This window comes from Galleria mellonella, unplaced genomic scaffold (genome assembly GCF_026898425.1).
Source record: "Galleria mellonella isolate WM207_F2 unplaced genomic scaffold, CSIRO_AGI_GalMel_v1 utg44, whole genome shotgun sequence".
In the NCBI taxonomy this organism is placed as follows: domain Eukaryota; kingdom Metazoa; phylum Arthropoda; class Insecta; order Lepidoptera; family Pyralidae; genus Galleria; species Galleria mellonella.
Genome location: NW_026442100.1, coordinates 2,354,393 through 2,378,338, shown reverse-complemented (window position 1 = coordinate 2,378,338; position 23,946 = coordinate 2,354,393). Strand labels below are relative to the sequence as shown.

Here is a 23,946-nt window from a genome sequence, read left to right as displayed (position 1 = left end):
TCATATTTAATCATATATATATATATATATATATATATATATATATATATATATATATATATATATATATAAGAAAAAATAATCTTATTATTTATGGAATTAAAGAGAACGAAAAAACTGTAACTGATCTCATGGATTTAATTAAACAAAAATTAGGGAATGATTTAAATATCGGCCTAGAACATAGAGATATAGATGCTATCTATCGACTTGGCAAGAAAGATATAAATAATCCGAAAACAAGACCGATATTGATTTCATTTGTCAATGGTTGGATTAAAAATGAAATAATGATGAATAAAAAGAAACTTAAAGATGCATATGTTTCTGATGACTACCCCAAGGAGGTTCTTGATACAAGGAAAGAATTACAAAAGAAACTTTCCGATGAAAGGAACAAAGGAAACTATGCAGTTATAAAATATGATAAACTGATTATTAAAGAAAAGTCATTCTCTGTAGAAAAAAGGAAAAGGGAAATATCAACTTCTCCAAAGCCCCAACAACGAAAGCAGTACGTCGCGTCCAAAACAAACAAAATAAATGCATATGACGTAATGAGAGGAAGAAGTAACTCTTTTACATCTTACAACTCTGCATTTAAAGAAAATAGCTAGGATAAAGTCATCAGTCACCGCAACAGTATACCGTATATTAATAAAACTAATACAAGCAAAACATTTCCCAAGCCGACTGGTCCTCGTGGGAAATTAGACCATCACCCTTCATCTACAAATATAAACATAAGAAATAGATTAAAAAATGATAAAAGAAGATATCTAAACATATGCACATATAATGTGAGATCATTGTCATCAATAGAAAGATACTTACAACTAACATATGCTCTCAGAAATATAAACTTTGATATAATAGGGCTATCTGAAGTTAGAAAAATGGGTTGTAATATTGAAGAATACCAAGATTATATTTTATGTTATATTGGACAATCAAAAGGTTTATATGGAGTTGGATTTTTAATAAAGAAATCATTGAAAAACAACATAGTTAGTTTTACTGGTGTCTCTGAAAGAATAGCGCTACTTCAATTAAAATTCGAAGATTGGAATATATCAATAATTCAGGTATATGCACCAACAGAGAGTAGTACAGAAATAGAAATTGAAAAATTTTATAAAGAACTTGAGAAAGCACATACTTTAACTAATAACAAACTGATTGTAATCGGAGACTTTAATGCTAAAATAGGATATCCTAAGAAAGAAGAAAACATCATTATGGGCAAATATGGATACGGAAAAAGAAATAAACAAGGCGAACGACTAATAGAATACGCTCTCGAATATAAACTATCGATAACAAATACATTTTTTAAGAAAAAACCGTCCAAAAAATGGACTTGGCAATCACCAGATGAAAAAGTAAAAAATGAAATAGATTTTATATTGACGAATATGCCAAAACTAGTAACTGATTGCGAAGTTATAAATAATATAGAATTTCCATCTGATCACAGACTTGTAAGAACAACTTTACAATTAATATTACCGAAAAAAAGCAGAATTAAATTTAATAATATACCAAGGATTCCCGAAACAGAAATGGAGATAACAAATTTCAGGAACTGTCTGAATTCTCGTATTGAAGCAAAAATAGAAGGAATCACAAATGTCCAAAATTACTATGATGTAATAGAAGAAGCAATATTATATAGTTCAACGATCAATACAAATAGTAGAGTTAAAGAGAACAGAAATAAAATATTCAGTGAAAATTCCAAGTCCCTAATAAAACGAAGAACAGAATTGGCATTTACAAAAAATAAAACAAAAGACATGAAAGTAGAATTAAGCCAACTGTATAAAGAAACAAAAAAGTCAATTAGGAAAGACTATAGTGATTATAGACAAAAAATAATTAAGAAAAATTTAAAAAAATATAAAAGCACTAAACGAGCTTTTAAAGAACTAAACCTGCATAATACATGGATACAAAGGCTAGGTAACAAATCCAATACAATAGTATCCAGAGACGATATATTAGTCCAAGCAACAAATTTTTATAAGGAACTTTATACAAAAAAGGACGAAGAATTTAAAGTAGAACAAGAAATAAAGTGCACTAGTAAAATAAAAACTATCGATGTAATACACGAAAATGAAATATATGAAAGAATAAAACAACTAAAATCTGATAAAAGCCCTGGTCCAGACAGAATAAGCAATGAAATTGTGAAAATTAGCACACCTGTTCTACTTAAATACCTTACACAGCTTTTCAACATGATATTAGATACTGAAATAGTACCAAAACAATGGTGTATGTCAGATATCGTATTATTGTATAAAAAGGGCAATCCATTAGATATAGCAAATTATAGGCCAATTAGCTTACTTGTGAGTATATACAAACTCTTCTCATCTATAATATTAAGACGAATAACAAAAGAAATTGATAAAGCACAACCGATAGAACAAGCCGGTTTTCGTTCAGGATTTAGCACAATAGACCATATACAAACATTAGAACAAGTAATAGAAAAATACAATGAATTTAATAGACCTTTATACCTAGCATTTATAGATTATAATAAAGCCTTTGATAGCATTAGCCATAATTCTTTATGGACTGCCCTGAAACAATTTAATGTAGATCAAAAATACATAAATATTTTAATATACATATACTCAAATAATTATAGTCAAGTTAAACTAGAAACTAAAGGAAGTAAAATAAAAATAGAAAGAGGAGTTAGACAGGGGGATCCTTTATCACCTAAATTATTTATTGCTGTATTAGAAAATATTTTCCAAAACCTAAACTGGAAAAATAAGGGTATAAAAATAAATAGGTGCTATTTAAGCCATCTTAGATTCGCAGATGATATTGTTGTACTGGCTGAGACAGCTAAAGAATTGGAGAATTTGATATATACTCTAGATCAGGAAAGTTTCAAAGTAGGCTTAGAAATGAATACTACAAAAACTAAAATAATGACCAACAGCTTAAAAATACCAATTAAAAGAAGGGAAAACAACATAGAATACGTAGATAAGTACATATATTTGGGTAAACAAGTATCATTTAACAAAATAAACAACGAAGAAGAAATAGGAAGAAGATGTAACATAACATGGAAAAAATTTTGGTCCCTTAAAGAAATTTTAAAAGGAGATTATTCTATAAATATGAAAAAAATTGTATTTGACACTTGTCTTTTGCCTTGCTTATTATATGCTAGCCAAACATGGATTTTTACAAAGAAAGTTAAACAAAAAATTACAACAACACAAAGAGCTATGGAAAGAAGTATATTAGGATTAAGAAAAATACATAAAATTAAAAATGAAAAAATCAGACAAAGAACTAAATTAACAGATGCAGTCACACATGCTCTACGTATAAAATGGCAATGGGCGGGTCACATCTCACGATTTACTGATAATAGATGGACGTTTCAAAGTACGAAATGGACAGGACCACGAGGTAAGAGGAACGTTGGTAGACCAATAAGACGGTGGACTGATGATATATTAGAATATACAGGAAAAGACTGGTTTATGATAGGCAGAAACAGAGAGTTGTGGAGAAAGATGGAGGAGGCCTTCACCCAAAGAGGGGTCCATATCCAAGAATCGAAGAAAAAATTACACTAACAATTAGTTATTAAGAAAAAATATAAAATAGATTAGATACTAACAATACTGTATATATATTAGGAATATGGAAATAAATAAAAGGCTTTATTATTATTATTATTATATTATTATTATATATATATATATATATATATATATATATATATATATATATATATACCTATAAATACAAATAAATAAATATATGTTCATAAGGATTGTTTTGTTCGATTGGATTGGAAGGAGAACTTTTTTATTAAGTTTTATGGAACTAGATTACCATACAAGTCACTTTCATATCATCATCATCATTATGTCGGCCTCTAACTGACCACTGCTGAACACAAGCCTCCCGCTTAGGGGTTTATACCAGTAGTGCCACGCTTTGCAGGCGGATTGGCAATAGATAGACAGATAGGTAATTTATTTGCATTACTTACAGCACACAAATTACAACATACATGTACAAAAAAAAGCGAGATAACATAAATGATAAAAAAAAATACATAAAGCTAAATAACAACTTTCGTTTGTGAGTGTGCCATACATAGCAATACAAAATGGCCACAACTCAGTTTATTGCTTCGCCCTCAAAAGAGCAAAGCACTGATATTCTGTTGCGGCCAAGTTTTAGAGATGTTTTAAGAGGGTCGCTGCTGCCCATCCCTAGCCTTCCCTTAGTCGTCTCTTACGACACTCACGGGCAAGGAAGGGGTGGCCTATTCTATGCCGGGATTACACGACCACTTTCATATAATTTGTATAAATAATGGTCGGACCAAGTAACCGCCGTTACGGAACTATCAATTGCAGCTGCCCTGCGAGAGGCTGAAGACCGTGCGAAATGGAGAAATATCATATGAGAGGCAATAGATACCTTTCAAGGACCTTCAGTAATGAAGTGGACGAAGAGAAAGTATAAATAAATTTAAAGTAAAAGTGATTTATATTTTAGTTTCAAATTATTATTAAAGATTGTACAATAACAATACAGTTTGTTTTACACGATTGCTTTGTTAAGAAACTTCGATTAATTTACTTTAATAATAATTGCGATTCGAAATCTCGTTAGCGCTCATAAACCAATTAAGTTTAAGCTTTCAAATAATCGGGTTTAGTTATTATAAAATACAAATTATCGGGTCTTAGTTTTGATGGTTAATATTCTGCTGGTTCTTTATAGTGAAAAAGCACCAGAGGGAGACTTTGTACAAAAGTCGTTTGCTTGGTCACCTCTGTCCCATTCGTGTTTCTACCGTGAAGCAGTTGTGTTTGCATGGCTGTCTTTCGGTTTGAAGGATGGGATAAGGCGTGAATTTACAGGGTACAGAGGAATAACATCTAAGTCCTCAGGAATAGCAACGTATGGGGATCATGGATGAAATAATATACTCTGTTATGTCCATGGTACTGCTTGTGTCTATAGGCGACGGTTATTACTTTCCATCAGGTGGGTCGTCAGCTTGTTTGCCATATTCAGGTTATATGAACATAGCAGAGTATACTGTTAATGTTAAAATTTGTTTAAGTTAGACCCATTTGTGTACTAAATTTTATTCAAATCCGTATAGTCATTCAAGTGTGATCGATTAACAGATATCTAAACATAATAAACAATTCCATTTATATGTATATTAGTAGGAGTGGGATAGACGAGTGGTATCGATTTTTTTCGAAAAATATTGAATATTTATTGTAGTATTCACACAACGATATGATATCCGTAAAAATAAGTTGTAAAACTAAAAGTTATTTATTACAAGCTTTCACATATAAAAATACTTCAATACAGCCAACTCACGGCCGGACGACAGGCTCTCACTTAATACCTTTAGTGAGTAGGGTCTCAAATTGCGATGGATTACCGCGAAACAAGTCAAAGCGGTTATTTTCTTTCATTTTAATGTCAAATTTTTTTTTATCACGGAGCCTCCAACCTACCAAAATGTCTAGGCAAAATTTAATATTTAGTTTCCAGAAATCAGTAACATGACAAAATTAGAAAAATATAATTTACATTAATATACTAAAACTGTTTGCTCCAACTTAAAAGATAGAATAATTTCACCCCGATAAGAAAAAAGGTCTCGGTAGGAAAAAATAATGTATGGTTGGTCAGCTAGTAAAAATTAATAAATAAATATATTTTTTATTGTAAATTAGCAAAGCAAGCAGACGGCTCACCTGATGGTAAGTAGTAACCGTCGCCTTTTGACATGAGGAGTACCATGGACATAACAGAGTATACTGTTTCGCCCATGATACTCTCAATGCGTTGCCATTCCTTAGGACTAAGTGACAGCCATGCAAACACAATCGCTTTACGGTTGAAACACGAATGGGACAGAGGTGCCCAAGCAAACGACTTTTGTGCAGTCTCTGGTATATATAATAATGTATAGGTCAATGATAGAATAATGTATATTTTTTTAGAAGTATTTCCATGACACACAAAATATACATATAAGTATTATTAATATGATAATTTGTCTGTTTGCCAACATAACATAATCATAAATCTCTTGCACAGAAATGAGGAACATATAAAATATAAAGGGGCGTGAGCACGGCCATTACGGAGCCATCTATGTTGTTTGTAAAGGCACAATTTTCGGGGTTCCCTGGCGACTCTAAAATTAGGTTACAATTTCTTTTATTCGAAATTAAACTGCTTTCAATACAGAAATAAAAATTCCATTCATTGTACAAATCATAGCAATCACAAAATAATAGATTATAGAATAACTAAATATATTTTAATATAATATCGTATGGTCCCGGCGTAGAATAGACCGCACCTTCCTTTCCCGTGAGTGTCGTATGGGGCGACTAAGGGAGGGCGAGGGATAGGAAGCAGCGTCCATCTGGAAAACATCTCTAAAGCCTAACTGCGGTTGCAAGTCTGCCTGATAAGCGTAGCAACTACTGACAATACCCCCAAGGGGAGGCTTATGTTATAAATTATTAGTTATTTGTTATTTTCTGTAGCTTTACCCGAATAAATCAATATATAAAATGTTCTATGTATTAAGTTTTGCCCATGTGCTAAATTTCATTTAAATCCAGTTGTTTAAGCATTCAGCCAGCAGCCAGGGTATTCAGACATTTAAGTAACAAACGAACATACATGCAATTACAAACTATCAGATTTATATTAGTAGGATTTATATATAAATCTCTATTTTTAAATACACGATCGGGACTTAACACAATGAAAAAACTTTTACAGGTAAATAGTACACACCTGCTTCTTTATTGCCGAAGTTTCAAAACAAAACAACAAAAGTTAACAAAAAGTATACAACGCGAAAGTTTAAATTTAACTAAATTTGTATTTGTCAAGGAAGCATGTATGGTATATGTAACCATCATTGTATGTGAGTTTGTAATTCTCTATGTATGTAATAACATTAAAATAATTATTTGGCCATATTCCAAACCGACATCGAATATCTTAGCAAATCCTAAGATATAGCCAGAAGTTCGCTTTTTGTACTACATTTTGATGATCAGCAAAGTTTAAGTCATCAACATCATCTTCTCAGCCATTATTTATCCACTGCTGTATATAGGCCTTCCCATAGACAACCATAAGGAACAGTCCTGAGTCACCAGTTTAAATAAATAAAGTAAAAAGAATCGTAACTTACAAAATCAGCGGGCGTTTGTACCGAAGCCTGTCCGACCATTTTGAGCAAACCCTCGTCAACTCCTGTGTCCCAAGTCTCCACTGCGAAGGGGGCGGCAGTCATCTGAGACCATTGGTCTTGGTAATAGGTTACCTGAAATATATCATTTATTAATTAGAATATTGTCATATTTCTTACTGCAGACTATTTTACTTATTTTTAAAACTTCTGTTAATTTATTTTGAAAACTGTACAGCGGGCATTTATTATAATTAAATTCTAAGATTTATTGTTTTTATTTTATAAAGTTATCTTTAAAACAAATTAATATTATAGCGGAATCTTTGAGGAGTAATATTAACTAAATTTGTAATCGATTTAAGTCAAAATTAAAAGATTATGATGATTCATAACACTAACTTAGCGAAACTATCAAATTAAAATATTAGGTTAAGAGATAATTTTAAAGAAATGGCGATTCCACTTGGAAACCAGAGTGGTCTTTTTGAAGATTCCCATACTGTTATGTCTAGGGAAAACTATGGTAGGTATGGGAGCTCATTCCACAGACTGAGTGTAAGCGGGAGAAAACTTCTTTGAAACGTTCGTGGTTAAATTTTGTGGATCTCGTCATGATGGGCTAATCTGTTTTCATCCTCATCTATCATCTTTCACTAGTTACTTGCTAATATATACCGACAACGAAGGCAGTGTTGCCATTCCATTTTCACCAATTAAAAAGTCACTCTTATCTACAAAACCTTAATCAGGAGAATAAGCGCGATTAATTTAATATATTTTCACAAAAAAAATTGAGTTCAAAAGTAAAAAAAAATATACTATGGACCAATTTGAAAAGGATAAGCTCTTTTGACTATAAAAAGATTATTTTATCAGATTTGTTGGGTTTCATCCCAATTGTTTGAGAAATGCAGTTGAATAAATCTCTGTTTTTGGAAGTTGAGTTAAGAAATTATACTTAGAATATTCGTCATAATACTGTTGGCATGGATTTCACTGTAGATAATTTGTTTCCGGTCTACGAATATCATTACAAACTTGTATTTATCTTGCGAAGTTTGTATATTATTCTAATTCAAAACTTAGGATTGATCTCTTCGGCCACATTCGGTTAGGATCAAGTGGTATGGGTTGTGTTTGAAGCGATTCTCAATTCCAACTTTACTTTTAGGTTCCATAAACTCTCATAATTTTGTCAAAATTAGTTTCTGGACTAAAATGTATTTCGTGTCTTTTATCATTCCAAATTTTTACTAATATTATTAATGTGAAAGTGAGTTTGTTTATTACCTCTTGTCGGTTTAACAACTAAAACACTATAAAAATAAGTATAACATGTACTTTATAGGATGGAGAAAGATATAGGCTAGTTTTTACATTACAATTTCTACGTTTCACCTTTACCTATACCTAAGTTCTTAGGAATGGCAACGCATGGGGGTATCATGGGCGAAACAGTATACTCTGTTATGTCCATGGTACTGCTCATGTCTATAGGCGACGGTTACCACTTTCCATCAGGTGGGCCGTCAGCTTGTTTGCCATTCTAAGTTGCATAAAAAAATTTTATAGTTTCATAAAACTGAATAAAGATAAAAGCGAACCCATAGTTCGTATTCATGATTTTATGGTTGATGTATATAACATATGACGTTGAACGTCATATGTTATATATACATACTATATACTCGTATATTGCTGATATTATTATATGTTCAGCATATGATTCTATACGATTCGATACGTATTGCATTTAATTAAATATTACAAGTTAATTATTTTCTTCGATATAAGCAGGCACTCATAACTATGTAAGTAACTTAACTGAGCAATTTATCATTATAGCTTGTAGAGCGTCGAGCTTTCCATTTCCAATAATTAAGTGACAGAGCACTTATATAAAAAAAATATATATAAATTATTTTTTCAAATACTGTATGTGAGATATTTTTAAAAGTATAAATTATTATATTTTTTTTACAAACTATCTGAATTTTCATCATCTTCCAGCCCTTATCTCAATTATTATTTTGGGCCAATCTTCCATTCTTCTCTATTCGCAGTTATTACCGCGTTCACTGCCATTTTTAAAAATTGAATCAGTACACAAAAAAAATCCGTTAAAATCGTTTCGTTTTTATATAAAACTAGTGATCCGCCCCGGTTTTGCACGGGTAGATAGACAGAAAGATAACCTAGTATTTTATATTATTATAACTTTCTGATACTTTTGGTTACATTAATTTTAGTAGGGATATCTAATATTATTTGTTACTCATTGATAATGTAGTTTTATAAAGGCGAAAGAATTTTTTAAATCTATTGAGTAGTTTTTAAATTTATTCATTTAAAACAAACAAAAAATGAACAAACATACAAAAAATAAAATCTGTCCTCTTTATAACATAATATTAATATAGAGAAGGAAATTGATATTTCTGATACTTGGTAGGTATAACATAAATGTTTTAAAAGAAATAACTGACACTGACTTGAACGGTTTATTGTGTAGACATGGTTCATTATCAATTCTCATTTCCATCAATGTCGTCGTCTGAACATTGCTCCACAATCTTTTTTCACTACCTATTTAATTTATTCGTGAGTGATTTCTCCAAAATTTTATAAGAAAATTATTTTTTGTTCAATGTCATATATATAGGAAGAATTTTGTTTGTTTGTTACGTCTTACTGCCTGAACGGTTAATGCAATCATTATGATATTTGGTAGTACAAAGACGTTTTTAAATTTATATTTTTGATATTATTATTTCAGCCGTTAACTGTCCACTGCTGGATATAAGCCTTCCCCATAAAGGGAGTTTTGCTAGTAGTTGCCATGCTTGGCAGACGAGTCGGCAACCGCAGTTAGGTTTTTAGAGATGTTTTAAAAGGGACGCTGCTGCTTGTCCCTTGCCCTCCTTTAGTCGTCTCTTACGACACCCACGGGAATGGAAGGGGCTGCCCATTCTATGCCAGGGCGATTTTTAATATATTAAATTAAAATTGATTTTTATTTTAATCGATAAAAAATCGGATATTCTATTAAGTTTCTGTTAAGTTGAAAACCAGCGCTGTGCAGCTGTACATATTGCACTGAGACACTCATAGTATCAGTTGAGACAGTTCCTTTTGCCTAATATGAAACACTCCTTATGTATAATATTACTGTATTTTCTGTTGTAACAATGTGTTTTTCTGGCAATAAATATTTTCTTTTCTATTCTATTTGCAATTATAGTAAACCCACCTTATTTCTCAGGAATGGTAATGCACAAAGAGTATCCTAGTCGACATAGTTTACTCTGTTATGCGCATGATACTGTTCGTGTATACAGGCGCCGGTTACCACTTTCTATCAGGTGTGCTGTTAGCTAGTTTGCCATTCTAAGTTGCATAAAAATAAAGTACACTCACCTCAGGTTTATACGATCCCACTGCCTCATAATGTTGCTGTAAATATTTAGTATATTCTTCTGTTATACTCTTAATATCTGCATCATTTAAAACGCCTTCTTTTACTAAATTATCTGCGTAAAGATCGGGAATTGTTCTGCGAATAAAAAAAAAATTATTTACTTGAAATAGGCCTTTAATTTTTATGTTTAAATTAAATTGCTTTTTTTTTTGTTTAATATTGTTGACATATTTATCTATCTATAGCAGATTAGTTTAATACTAATCTTTTTCATTGTTAATTTACAAAAAAGATAGAGTTTAAAAAAATCAGAGTCAAGAAATAATAAAAGAAAAAACAGTCAACATAATATACAAGGGATTTCATATAATACGAATGTTGTTTTTATAAACAAAGAATGGCAAACAAGCTGACGGCTCACCTGATGGAAAGTGGTAACCGTCACCTATAGACATGAGCAGTACCATGAACATAACAGAGTATACTGTTTCGTCCATGATACCCGCCATGCGTTGCCATTTCTGAGGACTCAGTTGTTATTCCTCTGTACCGTGTAAATTCACGCCATATCCCACCCTTCAAACCGAAACACAGCCATGCAAACACAACTGCTTTACGGTTGAAACACGAATGGGTAGAGGTACCCAAGCAAACGACTTTTGTGCAAAGTCTCCCTCTGGTGAGATGTGAGTCTATAATACGAATATCTGACAATATAGCCATCATCATTTAAACCGGTAATTGTCCATTGCTGAACACTAGCCTTCCCCATAAAGGGAGTTTTGCCAGTATTTGCTACGCCCGGCTGGCGGGTTGGTAACCATAGTTTCGCTTTTAGAGATGTTTTAACAGGGACGCTGCAGCCCATCTCTCTACCGTTAAGTTCCTTTAGTCGCCTCTTACGACACCCACTGAAAAGAAAGGGATGGCCTATTCTATACTGGGGCTACATAGCAAATATGTATAGCAATATGTATAGCAAATATGCATCTTCCTACACATATCCCAATTATTATTTGGGGTCGGCGTAATATGGTTTTATCCATATTACTAAAGGATTTGGCTTATAGTTTCACGATCGGCCGCCTGCCTGACGTCAACCCTCTTTGGGAACTGCAAATATGTATAGTATTGATGATATATTTAATTATAAATAAAATCATGATGGTTTGATAAAAGACGCCATTAGAAGATCAATACAAATTTATATTTCCAGAAAAGTATGAAATTTTTAATTTTAATTAAATTATATCTGTATTAGATGTAGGTATATATTTTAAGCCAGGCACGTATAATCTGCTAATGGATCCTACATTTTCTCTATTAGAAGTCTTCCTGATTTACATTTATACAAAATTTCATTAAATTCGAAGGTGCGTTAACATTTTGTAGGCTCCCAAAATTCAAATTGTTCCATTTTAATATCGAATAATACATTACTTAATTTAAATATGGCATAATTTAGGTATTCTAATTGGTATCGCAATTTGATTTTTATATTACAATAAAATATTTATTCGTTTAGATATGTATTTTTAGTATGTATATATTATATATCAATAATTACTAGTTCCGTATTCGAGTATTCTGACACTTCCCTATGGTTGACTTGGAGAGAATGCTTTTAGTATTAAGTTCGCTATGTACACATATATTAGTATATATATACTAATGAATAAACAAATAAATAAACATAGGTCTATAGAAAAGAAGTGACAGACGTTGGGAAAGAATCAAATTTAAATTATATACAGATACACTAACAATTTTCTCTATTTGCATTTGGAAAATTTATTTTGGCAAGGTTTGTTAGATAATAGAGCAGACGCCATAATTATGTGACTTCGAAACAGCAATTGTGTCTAATTTTCTTTTTAAGGTAGGACATTGTGCCTTTTAAGGTAGGGCATTGCACCTCAATGCCCTCCCCCTTCTCCGCCCCCAGCTACGGCCATGGGTGAGGATGTAAGTAGGTCAGTTAGTCCATCGTGACGAATTCTACAATAATTAACCACGACGATTTCCAGCGGGAACCCCGTGGAGAACGACGCAATAGGGTATATTGCTGGCAATGGGGTTGTTAGACCTCATTACTGACGATCCATTTCCCCCCTCAGTGAATTCGTTACGATGGATCAACTGACCTGAATTTTTCCTCTCCTAACACTCTGGTTTCCCGCTATTATACTAGTAGCACAGGAGGAAATGGTATTTCATTTTCAACCATTTATATATTAATATAAAGAGAAAGTGTTTGTTTGTTTGAACACGCTAATCTCTGGAAATATTTATTTTAAATAATTTTTTTTGAAACCGGATTTGATACAATATTTTTGCATTTGATAGTTCGTTTCTTGAGGAAGCTTATAGGCTATTCAATATCACGATGATTATAAGCATAGTCGCGGGATACAGTTAAATGAATAATAGATACTGAAGTAAAGTTGTGAATACATACTTTCTGCTATTTATAAGTTTGTACAGCAAAGGGTTGGTAAAGGTGGGATCGTCGAGCTCATTATGGCCCAGTCTTCTAAAACAATTGTAGTCTATGAACACGTCTTTGCGAAAACGCCTCTGGTACTCGAACGCTATGTTTGTCGCCTTCACCACTAGCTGTGGAGAAAAAGTTTTAATTGGAACTTAAATCTCTGAGCAATTCTATAATTAAAAAGTTCCGTTACACTCAAGAGAATTGCTTCGCTTTGTTAATTAGAATTCTTCATTATAGTAAAGATATTTTCTTACCATACCATATAGGTCATTAACCGTCCACTGCTGAACATAAGCCATACCAACGTCAGTAGACAAAACATTTTTTGTTTAGTATACTGACATATTATAAAGGAAACACTAGGCGTCATGTCGTATAGGGAGATAAAGGATATGGGATAGAGCTGGTTGGAGGAAGATGCATGAATTAGTTGCACCGACAAGAGGAAACTCTTAAACGAAAATGAACTGACATATTTATCAATAGCAGGTTAGTATTAATTCAATGTTAATTTACAAAAAAGAAAGAATCACCCACCAGTGGGTGACTTTTTAAAAAAGTCGTTTGCTTGGATACCTCTGTCTCATTCGTGTTTCAATCGTAAAGCAATTGTGTTTGCATGGCTTTGTTTCGGTTTGAAGGATGGGATATGGCGTGAATTTACAGGGTACAGAGAAATAACACCTGAGTCCTCAGGAATGGCAACGCATGGGGAGTATCATGGGCGAAACAGTATACTCTGTTATGTCCATGGTACTGCTTATATCTATAGGCGACGGTTACCACTTTCCATCAAGTGGGCTGTCAGCTTGTTTGCTTATCTAAGTTGTAAGTTGTTGTTAGTTTATCTACTTATAAAGTAAATATAGATTCTTACCTCAGGGTAGTCTGCGTTGACGTGAATTACAGGCGCTGCAATAGATTTGGCTAAATCGGTCACGTAACGGGATGAACGGCCTCGCTCTGCCGGCTGGGTGAAACCTAACTGAGAGCAAACATTCAGTAAGTATCATTATTATACATGTCAAATTATCTATGACTCCTTACAGAGAATAGGTATGGAACTTGACTATATGCTCGCAGGTAATCACGCTTGTGCTCTTGATTGCTAGCGGAGTAGAGCGAAGATAGGCGAGGATGAAGTCAATCGGCCCATTGTGACGAATTCACAAGGAATTAACCACGACGGTTTTCTAGGGGGATGGCGTTGAGGTAAATTTGATCCTGAATCTAATGGTCTCGTTACTATTTATAGGAGTATATGTAAGGTTCCGTTATTAATTTCATTAACAGTTCTCTTCCCTCACCCCAGTTTATTCGTACTACGGAGGAATACAAAACCCGTGTCATTTGTTTAATCGACCTTAATCGCTGTATGAATCGTTTGAGAAAAAAAGTGGGAAATATCATTGTTTCCTTGCCAAAGGTAGCGAATTACGGAATCACGAAACATGTGTGAATATGGGTATCGTAGAGAACTGATTGCTTTTTGTTTGTGAATAAAATGTTTCTAAGGCAACTTAAAATTTAATATGACGTCGCGCAGGTATATAAGTATGAAATAACACCGAGGAAACTAGTGACTACAGAAGCATATAATTGAAGATTGTGCCCTACAAAAAAACAGACTTCGGTTGTGACAAAACTAGGTATTTTGACCTAAAAATTAAACTACTAAATCGATTTTTAAAAACATTCTATGAGATTAATCTGTAAGCATATCTTTTCAGATAAAAAAAGAATTTTCCAAATCGGTTAAGAACTGACAGAGTTATGTGGTAACAAACATAAAAATGTATAACCGAATTGAGAACTTTTTTCTATTTGAAAATATTTAATCAGGTGTACTTTATTAAAGACGTATAAGAAAAAATATTTTTTTCAAAATTCAAAGAAAAAAAAAGGCTTCGAAGTCTATGGGAAATTCTAGCGTACCAGTATTTTAAATTAGCGTTAATAACATCTTATTACAGTTAAATATAGTGAGATCGAAAAATGTACGCAGTTTACCATTTCCCTCAAACATGTGATCAACTCCAATTTTTAGTTTATATGAAGTTTTATACACATTTATGACACAGAAAATTTAATTCATAAAACAAATGTTTATAAGTTCAGGAAAACCTGGAAACCATAAATAATATACTTGGTTATTGACGACGATGTGCAGCGAACCGCCGACGTCGAAGTGCGGTGCGCGGGACAGCATCAATGTTTCTTGGTTCACTCCTTGTCCCGAGAACGCCGCGTCTCCATGGACCTGTTTAATCACATATTTATCCTTTACCATCCGGAGCTTTTTCTTTTATCCCAAGAGTGCCGTAAGAGAATGTCATTAGTATAGATTAACTTTTGTACGTAACTTCGTACGAGTGGAGTTTGGTTTGTAACCACTTCAAAAGGGGGGGAAAGGGATTGTCAGTAATGGAGACTGAGAATCCCATTGCGAGCAATATACCTAACCAGGTCGACCTCCTCGCGGTTCCCCCTGGAAACTATCATGGTTAATTCCTGATAAATTCATCATGATGGGCTAACTGGCCTGTTTTCATTCTCATTTATTCATTCTTACTGGTGCTCCGCCAGCGCCATACCATTTTCACCCATCAAAAAAAAACCACTTCAAAAGGGGGTTAATAGAAATGGACTGATGAATTGGGGGTTGTTGGTAAGGGTGAGGTGTAGCTATCGATTTACCCTAACAGATCGACCTCCACGCAGTTCCCCCTGGAAACCATCGTGACTAATTTATCGTTGAATTCGTCACGATAGACTAATTGAACTGTCTTTTCATCTTCACTAATCATCCCTTACTGGCACACTGCCAGTGTATACCGACAGCGCGGGCGGGGTACTATTCCATATTTATCCATTAAACAAAAACTTCTAGATGGACTGAAAAAACGTGCACTGAAAAACCGCTTTCAATTTGGTGCAGTAGTTTTTGGGTGATTCTGCAATAAACATACAGACAGCCAAAATTCAAATGTCAAAATCGCCAGATACGGCTAGTAATATTAATATAAAATTAAATGTGATTGTATTGGTTACTTCCTCTATATAATATAATCTCATTCAGATCAATTTAACATTGTCTGCAAAAACAAACATAAAAAAAAACTTTAAAAAACTAAGTTTACTTCTTCTAATCACTTTTAAATTTAGTATACACATACTAAATGGGATGGGTTACTTTTTATCCCGGTCTCGTGGTTAAAGTCCCCAGTAAAATTTAGTTAGTAATTGTAAAGAAAAAAAAATATTTAAACTTTATTGATTAATAAAATGCGGTACAAAAAAGGCGGACATAATGCTATAGGCATTCTGTACCAGTCAACCTTTAGGATATGCAGTGCTACTCGATACCGCTTTAAAAAATAAAATTATCACCTGGACATTCAGAAACTTGTCGCCCATGCTCGATGATGCATCTTCTGAGTAGTCGCTTTCTCTGTATTGCAGTTGCTTGGATCTGGTCTTGCCCATCGATACTGGGTTCGCGCACTGTAAATGTTTATATATTTACTTATTACGTTCTATTATCGTCGGCATGATCATGATATCAGCTTTTAACTGTCTACTGCTAAACATAAACTGCAAAAGGCCAACAGTTGCCACGCTTTGCAGGCGAATTGGCAACCACAGTTGCCACTGCTGCCCATTCCTCTACCTTTAAGTTCTTTTAGTTGCCTCTTACGACATTTACAGGAAAGAAAGGGATAGCTTATTCTATCCTGGGACTATATGACCATACATAATATTAAGATATATACCATTAATCAATAACAAAAATATTTTTTTTTATTGTATTAAATTTTTGCACCATAGACATTACGAATACACTGTGATGCATATTATACCTCGTATGCGTTGCCGTTGATGAGAATTAAGGTTTTTTTTTGATGGGTGAAAATGGTATGGTAACGGGCTACGCTACCCTGCGCTAACGGGATACACTGGCGGAGCACCAGTGAAGGGTGATAGATGAGAATGAAAACAGGCCAGTTAGCCCATCATGATGAATTCATCAGGAATTAACCATGATAGTTTTTAGGGGGAACCGCGAGGAGGTCGACCTGGTTGGGTATATTGCTAGCAATGGGATTCTCAGTCTCCATTACTAACAATCCATTTCTCCCCAAATTAAGGTATTTATCATAGACTTAGTAAGTATAATATACTAACTGAGAAATAGCAGCTTGACTAATATTTTGTTGCCATTTGTAAATATTTGCTCAATTTGCATATTCAAATAAAAGCAATACTCACTTCTAAGTGTGATGGATTATTAATTAAAGAGACGCGAACTGTCTTGCCATTGACAGCGATATCTGATGATACACCTGAAAATATTAAAAAAATAATAAAATTATTCTAAATATAATAAATACAATACGTATAATAAATACGTATAAATAAATATAATACAATTACAAATATAATACGAGGATTTCACAGTTTGTTATAATAAAAAAAACATGATAAAAATAAGGATAGCTACCTAATGAATTACAAATGTTCAACTATATAAAGTATGCATTCAATTAATATTTATTATTTATTTATTTATTACCAAAACATGAAATAAGTTGTTTTGGATAGGTATATGATACAATATTAAGAATTAAAATTATATTAGATACAATCAATTTAATGCTAAGTACAAATCAATACATATTTTTATATTCAATCTACTTAATAATTTATATAAAAATACAGATATAAAAAATGATTAATTATTTCATTATCTGCTATATATATATATATATATATATATATATATATATATATATATATATATATATATATATATATATATATATAGGATGGGTATGGTTGCTTTGACTGACCAATATATAAAATAGTACATTAATCTATATCAAATAATTTATGTTGATTGAACTCTCAGCAGTCGGTCGTCAAAAGTCTTAAATAATATAAAAATGGAAAATATTACTTATTTTACTCACCGAGATGTGTAGCGATGTCGCACACTGATCTCGAATCATCAGGAAACTCGGGTTGTCCGTTGAATTTACGAAATATCTTCACGGGCGGGCACTGTAGCAGACCGCTGAGTGCGTTTAATTTGCCTCTGTGTGCCATAGCTAAAATAATTTGCTGGACGCCCTCTAAAATATTTTGATTAGCGTATAACATTTACAACAGGGATGTAGGATATGTTTTTTTAATGCATGATAATGGTATGGTAACTCCGTCCACGCTACCGGTATACACTGGCGGGCCACCAGTGATAGATGACATGAGGAAGAAAGCAAGTCAGTTAGCCTATCCTGACGAAATCAACAAGAATTAGCCACGATGGTTTCCAGGGGGAACCACGTGGAGAACGATCTGACAGGGTATATTGCTAGTAATGGGGCTATTTAACCTTATTACTAACAATCGCCTCTCTCCCCCTGGTAGAGTATGTTAGTAATGGGGATTACCAGCCCCATTACTAGCTATGTACTCTGTCAGGTCAACCTTCCCACTTTTCCCTCTGGAAACCATCGCGTTGAATTCCAGATGTGTTTATTACGATGAAGTAGTTAACCTGCCTTTTCATTCTCATCTATCATCCCAAACTGGTACCCCGCTAGCGTACACCGTTAGCATAGGCGGGGTTGCCATTCCATTATCACCTATTAAAAAAAAACATTTATAACCTATTAATGTCCTCTTGTCGCACATTTATACACATACATATACATCACGTAACATGTTACACGTTCGTTACAAATAACATAGTTTTTCTTTTGTTCTACTACGAGTAGTTTCTTATTTATTCGTCATTTCATGGTACTGTAATTTGCATTTTTATGGATACGAAGGAACGTGACGTTTTGATATGAGTAATATTACTTACTAGAAGGTCACAACAACGATTTTTGTAATGTACCAATATCGTAATCGAAATAAATGTCTTTAATGTTTGTTAAGTTTAAATTTGTTTTAAATTTAAGTAAGGGAAATAATGATTAAATAAATAAAAAAAAAACAAAGTAATTCTCACCAAAAATATAAGAAATGAGAGCCAAGTTTAATATTATGAACATGTGTCGTTTTGACTTCTTCGAAAAAAGAATTGAGATCTATTTAGGTGCCAAGTTCTGTGTAGAAAATCTTAAAATTTACAAATTACCAGAACATGTAACATTATAAAATGAATTTCTATAATTATTTCTTGTTTTTTGCCACTACTATCATGTTTACTATTTAATAGGTCAATTTTTAAATTATAACTGACAATTATTTCAAATATAAGTTCAAGTTCAAAGGCTTGGCTATTTACTCAAAATTTTATGAATGAAAAAAATTAAATATACTATCATAATATTTTAAGTCTAAGAACGACTATTAAGAGATAAATTTAAAGCAACGCTTCAGAATCAATATTGTTTACCTGATGTTGTAAGCCGGAAAAGCGTGGAGAAGAACGTTAGAAGGGACTCGGCGCCTTCACCGCAGTACCGTTTGACAGCAGGAAATTTTACGCTTACAAACTTGTCCCATGTTTGCGAATGTAGCATCTCTTTAGCAATTTCGATCCTTCTGTCTTTGTCTATTGCATCTGATCCGCTTTCTATTCGTTGCATGAACCATTCCCTTTCTGCATCTGTCTGGTTATAAATACAAGGTGAAACTAAAATTTACTATTAACCTTATAAGGGAAACGGGCGGAGGGGTGAGGGAAGCGATTGTTAGTAATGAGGTCTAGCAGACCCATTGTTAGCAATATATTTTTTTAGGTCGACCTCCACGCGGTCCCTCCTGGAAACCATTGTAGTTAAGTCTTATTATATAAGTTACAATAGGCCAAATAATCTGCCTTCATCTTCACTTGTCATCTCTCGCTGTTGCCCCACCAGTATATACCGATAGCGCAGGCGGGGTTACCATTCTATTTTTACCAATTATAAAAGCCTTATAAGGGAGTATTCTACCAGTGTGATAAATACTTATAATGTAAATATGTTATATTTATAATGTAAATAATAATAATGTTATAATAATGTAAATATTTTTTGCGAAAAGATATTTGTTGAAAAACGGAAAAACCATTTTGAGCCTTCTGTACTAACTGTAAAAAGTACATAACAGTATATTTTGGTAATCAGTGTAAAAGAAAATGTCACCAAATCGTGGTACATATATTTTAATGGATTTTATCTGTATCTTTGAAGTTACTCTTGTAAAATCTAAGAACAAGAAATTACATAAAAGGAATGATAAACTGTAAATCATATGGTTGCCTCTTTTCTTCTTGTGCAAATATAATTAGTAAAAAGAAGACGACAGATACACCATCAGTTGCTGTTTTTGTATCACAGTTGCTTCTCATTTATAATTTGTATATAGGTATACCATACCATGTTAACTGTCCACTGCTCAACATAGGCTTTCCCCAGGTATATTTACCTTATTTAGATATCTATATTTACCTCCAAATAGGAAAATTCATAGGAAATTGGTCCGCAATATATTTTCTCCAGTTTCTCAACCAAATTTTCAAGGGGCTGCCTTCCATTGTGTCCGTACAGTAAGGCCAAGTCCACGGGATCACTTGCTGTCAAACCATATCTCGATATACTAAGCTCTTTAATATCTCTGGAATGTAAAATATTTAATTAGAACTGTAATATTAAATTTTAATAACTTTAGTAGTCTAGCGGTTGTACGTATTTTTGTGTGTATGTTCCGTCATATATTTACCAATTTTTAACTGATATTATCATCTTTTATAATGTATAAAGTTTACGTGCTGGTTTTATATTAAAATAATATATAAATATTTTTATTTATTTATTTAAATTATATTTTACATATTATTATAAATTAATTTAGCTTAATTTATTGTTCTTATAATTTTCGGTGTTGATTATATTATTAGTTTTATCATACTTAAAGTTACTGTATTGTAGAGTAAAACATTAAGTTATTAAAGGACTAAAGATGAAAAAGATACTGCCAATGTGCCAAATAAAAGAAAAGGAAGCTTATTATTTATTTTATTTATTTAATCTTTATTGACCACATTACAAAAAAAGAAATGTCTAGCACAAAAGGCGGACTTAGTACTATATAGTATTCTCTTCCAGTCAACCATTGGCAAAACAGAATATTATAATGCTCATTGAGTTACCAGTGTACTTACTTAATATTGTTTTTATAGTCTACATTGTCTATTGTGGCTTTCAAGTGACCGTGAGTACGATATGCATTGACTAGCTGTTGCGCGCGGCAGTTTTCATATCTCCTTACTAGAACATCTTCAGGTATATCTGTAACAATATAACAAGATAGACATATAATTAAAAATCAATTTTATATAATAAACGCTTGACCAAAATATGATTAAAGTTAAGCTAATTTTTCTAAGAAATAGGTAGAGTATATATATGTAAAGATTAAGCGATTTAAATTAAATTAAAATACTTGTAAAATCTAATAATTTAAAATTTTGTACTTTAAGATTTTTTCCGTGAGGTTTACGAAGGAAAAAGTATAAATAAATAATTAAGCTAAAGAATCCAATCCAAATCTGAGATTATAAAAATGTATGTAACGTCTGTCAGTTGGTACCAGAAAATGGCTGAACGAATATTATCAAAAATTATCGTCGACTATATGAGTATAATTGAATATACAGATCTTTTTTCGACAATTTTTATATCTACATATTCTGCAAGAGTGCTTATAACAGAAAAGCTATTTTGATGTAAATAATACAACGCAACATTGTTTCAGAATTGAAATATAGTGTAAAATATAATAAATATTTCATTATAGTAAAATCGTAGATAAACGTAGAAAAAAATAATAATTGTGCAGTGCCAACACAAAACGGTTCATCGGACATGAAGAGAATTAATTTCTTTAATTTCTGTAATTTATATTTGTTGAAGAATAAATTAAAAGTAAGACTTGGCTAGAAAGAAGCCCATACAGGCTACGTTCTTTTGCCCATCCTTTTTTAAAAAGAAGGGATAAATAAGAAACAAAAAACTTTCGAATCGATTCTAAGAAAATGTCACTAATAGGATTTTACGTTATTACTAAGTAATAAAGATTATATTATTTTTTTCCATACACATTTCTACGAGCATCAATACATAATTTACCATAGAGAGTGGTAGAAGTTCAAGAAAAAAATAAGTTACACATATATTCACTTGCATAAAATTTCAAATAATGTGTTAACGTCAGTATGTTCTTTTTATTGAACAGCAACCAATCGATCGTCCCATAAACTTTATTGAAGCGGGACCCGAATTCCGTTGCGTGTAGCAATTGCAAATTGCGTAAATTTCAACAGAAGAGAACTTTAACACAAAGACTTAAGGTTTACTTTGGTCAAGTTTTATTGCCGTCGTAATACGTATCAGAATTTGGGCAGAGATTTACTATAATGATTTTTCTCGTCTCTATAGGCTGACATTTTAAAATGTTGTTGCATACGCCTTTGTTGGCAGTTCATTTAACAAATATAAATATTTATTAACTACTAGCTGTATCACGCGGCTTTACCCGCGTGAATTAAAAAGTATATAAATTATTGTATGTGCTACGTTAGTGTATAACCTACACATGTATTAAATTTCATTCAAATCTGTTCATTTGTTTTTGTATGAAAGAGTAACTAATATTATCCATCGTTACAAATTTTTGCATTTATTATATTAATAGGATTTGTTACTAATTTTTAGCCGTGACTTTATTCGCGTAATAGAGGTATGTTCACGACCCGGGATAAGAAGTGATCTATGTGGAGGACATAGGTCACTTCTTATCCCGGTTTATTTATCTCGCATACTTAAACATTAACTTTAACCAGAGTGAGACTGTACAAAAGTAATTTGCTTGGGCAACTCCGTCTTATTCGTGTTTCTACCGTGGATCAGTTATGTTTGCATAGCTGTGTTTCGGTTTGAAGGGTGGGATATGGCAGTGAATTTACAGGGTACAGAGGAATAACACCTGAGTCCTCAGGAATGGCAACGCATGGGGGGTATCACGGGCGAAAGAGTATACTCTGTTATGCCCATGGCACTGCTCATGTCTATAGGCGACGGTTACCATTTTCCATCAGGTGGACCGTCAGCTTGTTTACCATTCTAAGTTACATAAAAAAAATTCATAACCAACATATGCTGACAAGATCAGCTTTTTTTTTAGGGTAAGGAGGATGCTAAGGAGCATATATTTATATATAAATAAATGTATATTAAATTTTATTCAACAAGCTTACATATTTACGAGTAGGTACAATACTAGTAAGAACTCTTAATCACGACAGTTGGTTGCGTCATTAAAGCGCTAAAGGGTAACAGACAAACTCATTTTCAAATTTATAATATCTGTAAAGTTGCATTTAATACTATAGAATGAAATAATTTCGATTTTATTCTAAAAATCTTTGGTATCCTTTTAGTAGAAGCAAAGTCACGTTACCAACCACACACACAGGGTTATATTATACATTGCATTGAAACTACTCAATGATATTTTGAGCCAGTATCCGCAATTGGATGTATTTGTCTCCAACTTGCTGGAGTTTCGTCGAGTGACCACAGAGTATTTGTGTTCAGACGTTTTTTGTTTGAGTTAAATCTTTTTATATTATTTTTGTTATTTTTGTGTATTATTCCTTTTTATATATTATTGTACTCATGCTTTCCTGGGTGAGCGTATTGGAAGACTGTAAGGCTAACCCAGTGGATATAATAAACACACGACAATACCACAGGGTTAAGGAAATGAAGCTTCCCAAGCTGACTTCAT

The 23,946-nt window shown here is 32.6% G+C and overlaps 1 protein-coding gene across 1 annotated transcript in view; it reads right to left on the bottom strand.

Annotated features, from left to right (window-relative positions):
* Positions 1-23,946, bottom strand: part of LOC113518006 (probable 2-oxoglutarate dehydrogenase E1 component DHKTD1 homolog, mitochondrial) — a 42,024-nt gene that overhangs the window by 16,765 nt on the left and 1,313 nt on the right. The window contains exons 2-12 of the mRNA XM_052898589.1: positions 21,320-21,446; positions 20,607-20,772; positions 19,568-19,784; positions 18,132-18,293; positions 17,431-17,504; positions 16,552-16,665; positions 15,308-15,421; positions 14,039-14,146; positions 13,126-13,283; positions 10,667-10,802; positions 7,250-7,381 (exon numbers count right to left, since the gene is read on the bottom strand). Coding sequence (XP_052754549.1) covers positions 7,250-7,381; positions 10,667-10,802; positions 13,126-13,283; positions 14,039-14,146; positions 15,308-15,421; positions 16,552-16,665; positions 17,431-17,504; positions 18,132-18,293; positions 19,568-19,784; positions 20,607-20,772; positions 21,320-21,446 — 1,508 coding nt within the window. The remainder of the gene's footprint in view (positions 1-7,249; positions 7,382-10,666; positions 10,803-13,125; positions 13,284-14,038; positions 14,147-15,307; positions 15,422-16,551; positions 16,666-17,430; positions 17,505-18,131; positions 18,294-19,567; positions 19,785-20,606; positions 20,773-21,319; positions 21,447-23,946) is intronic.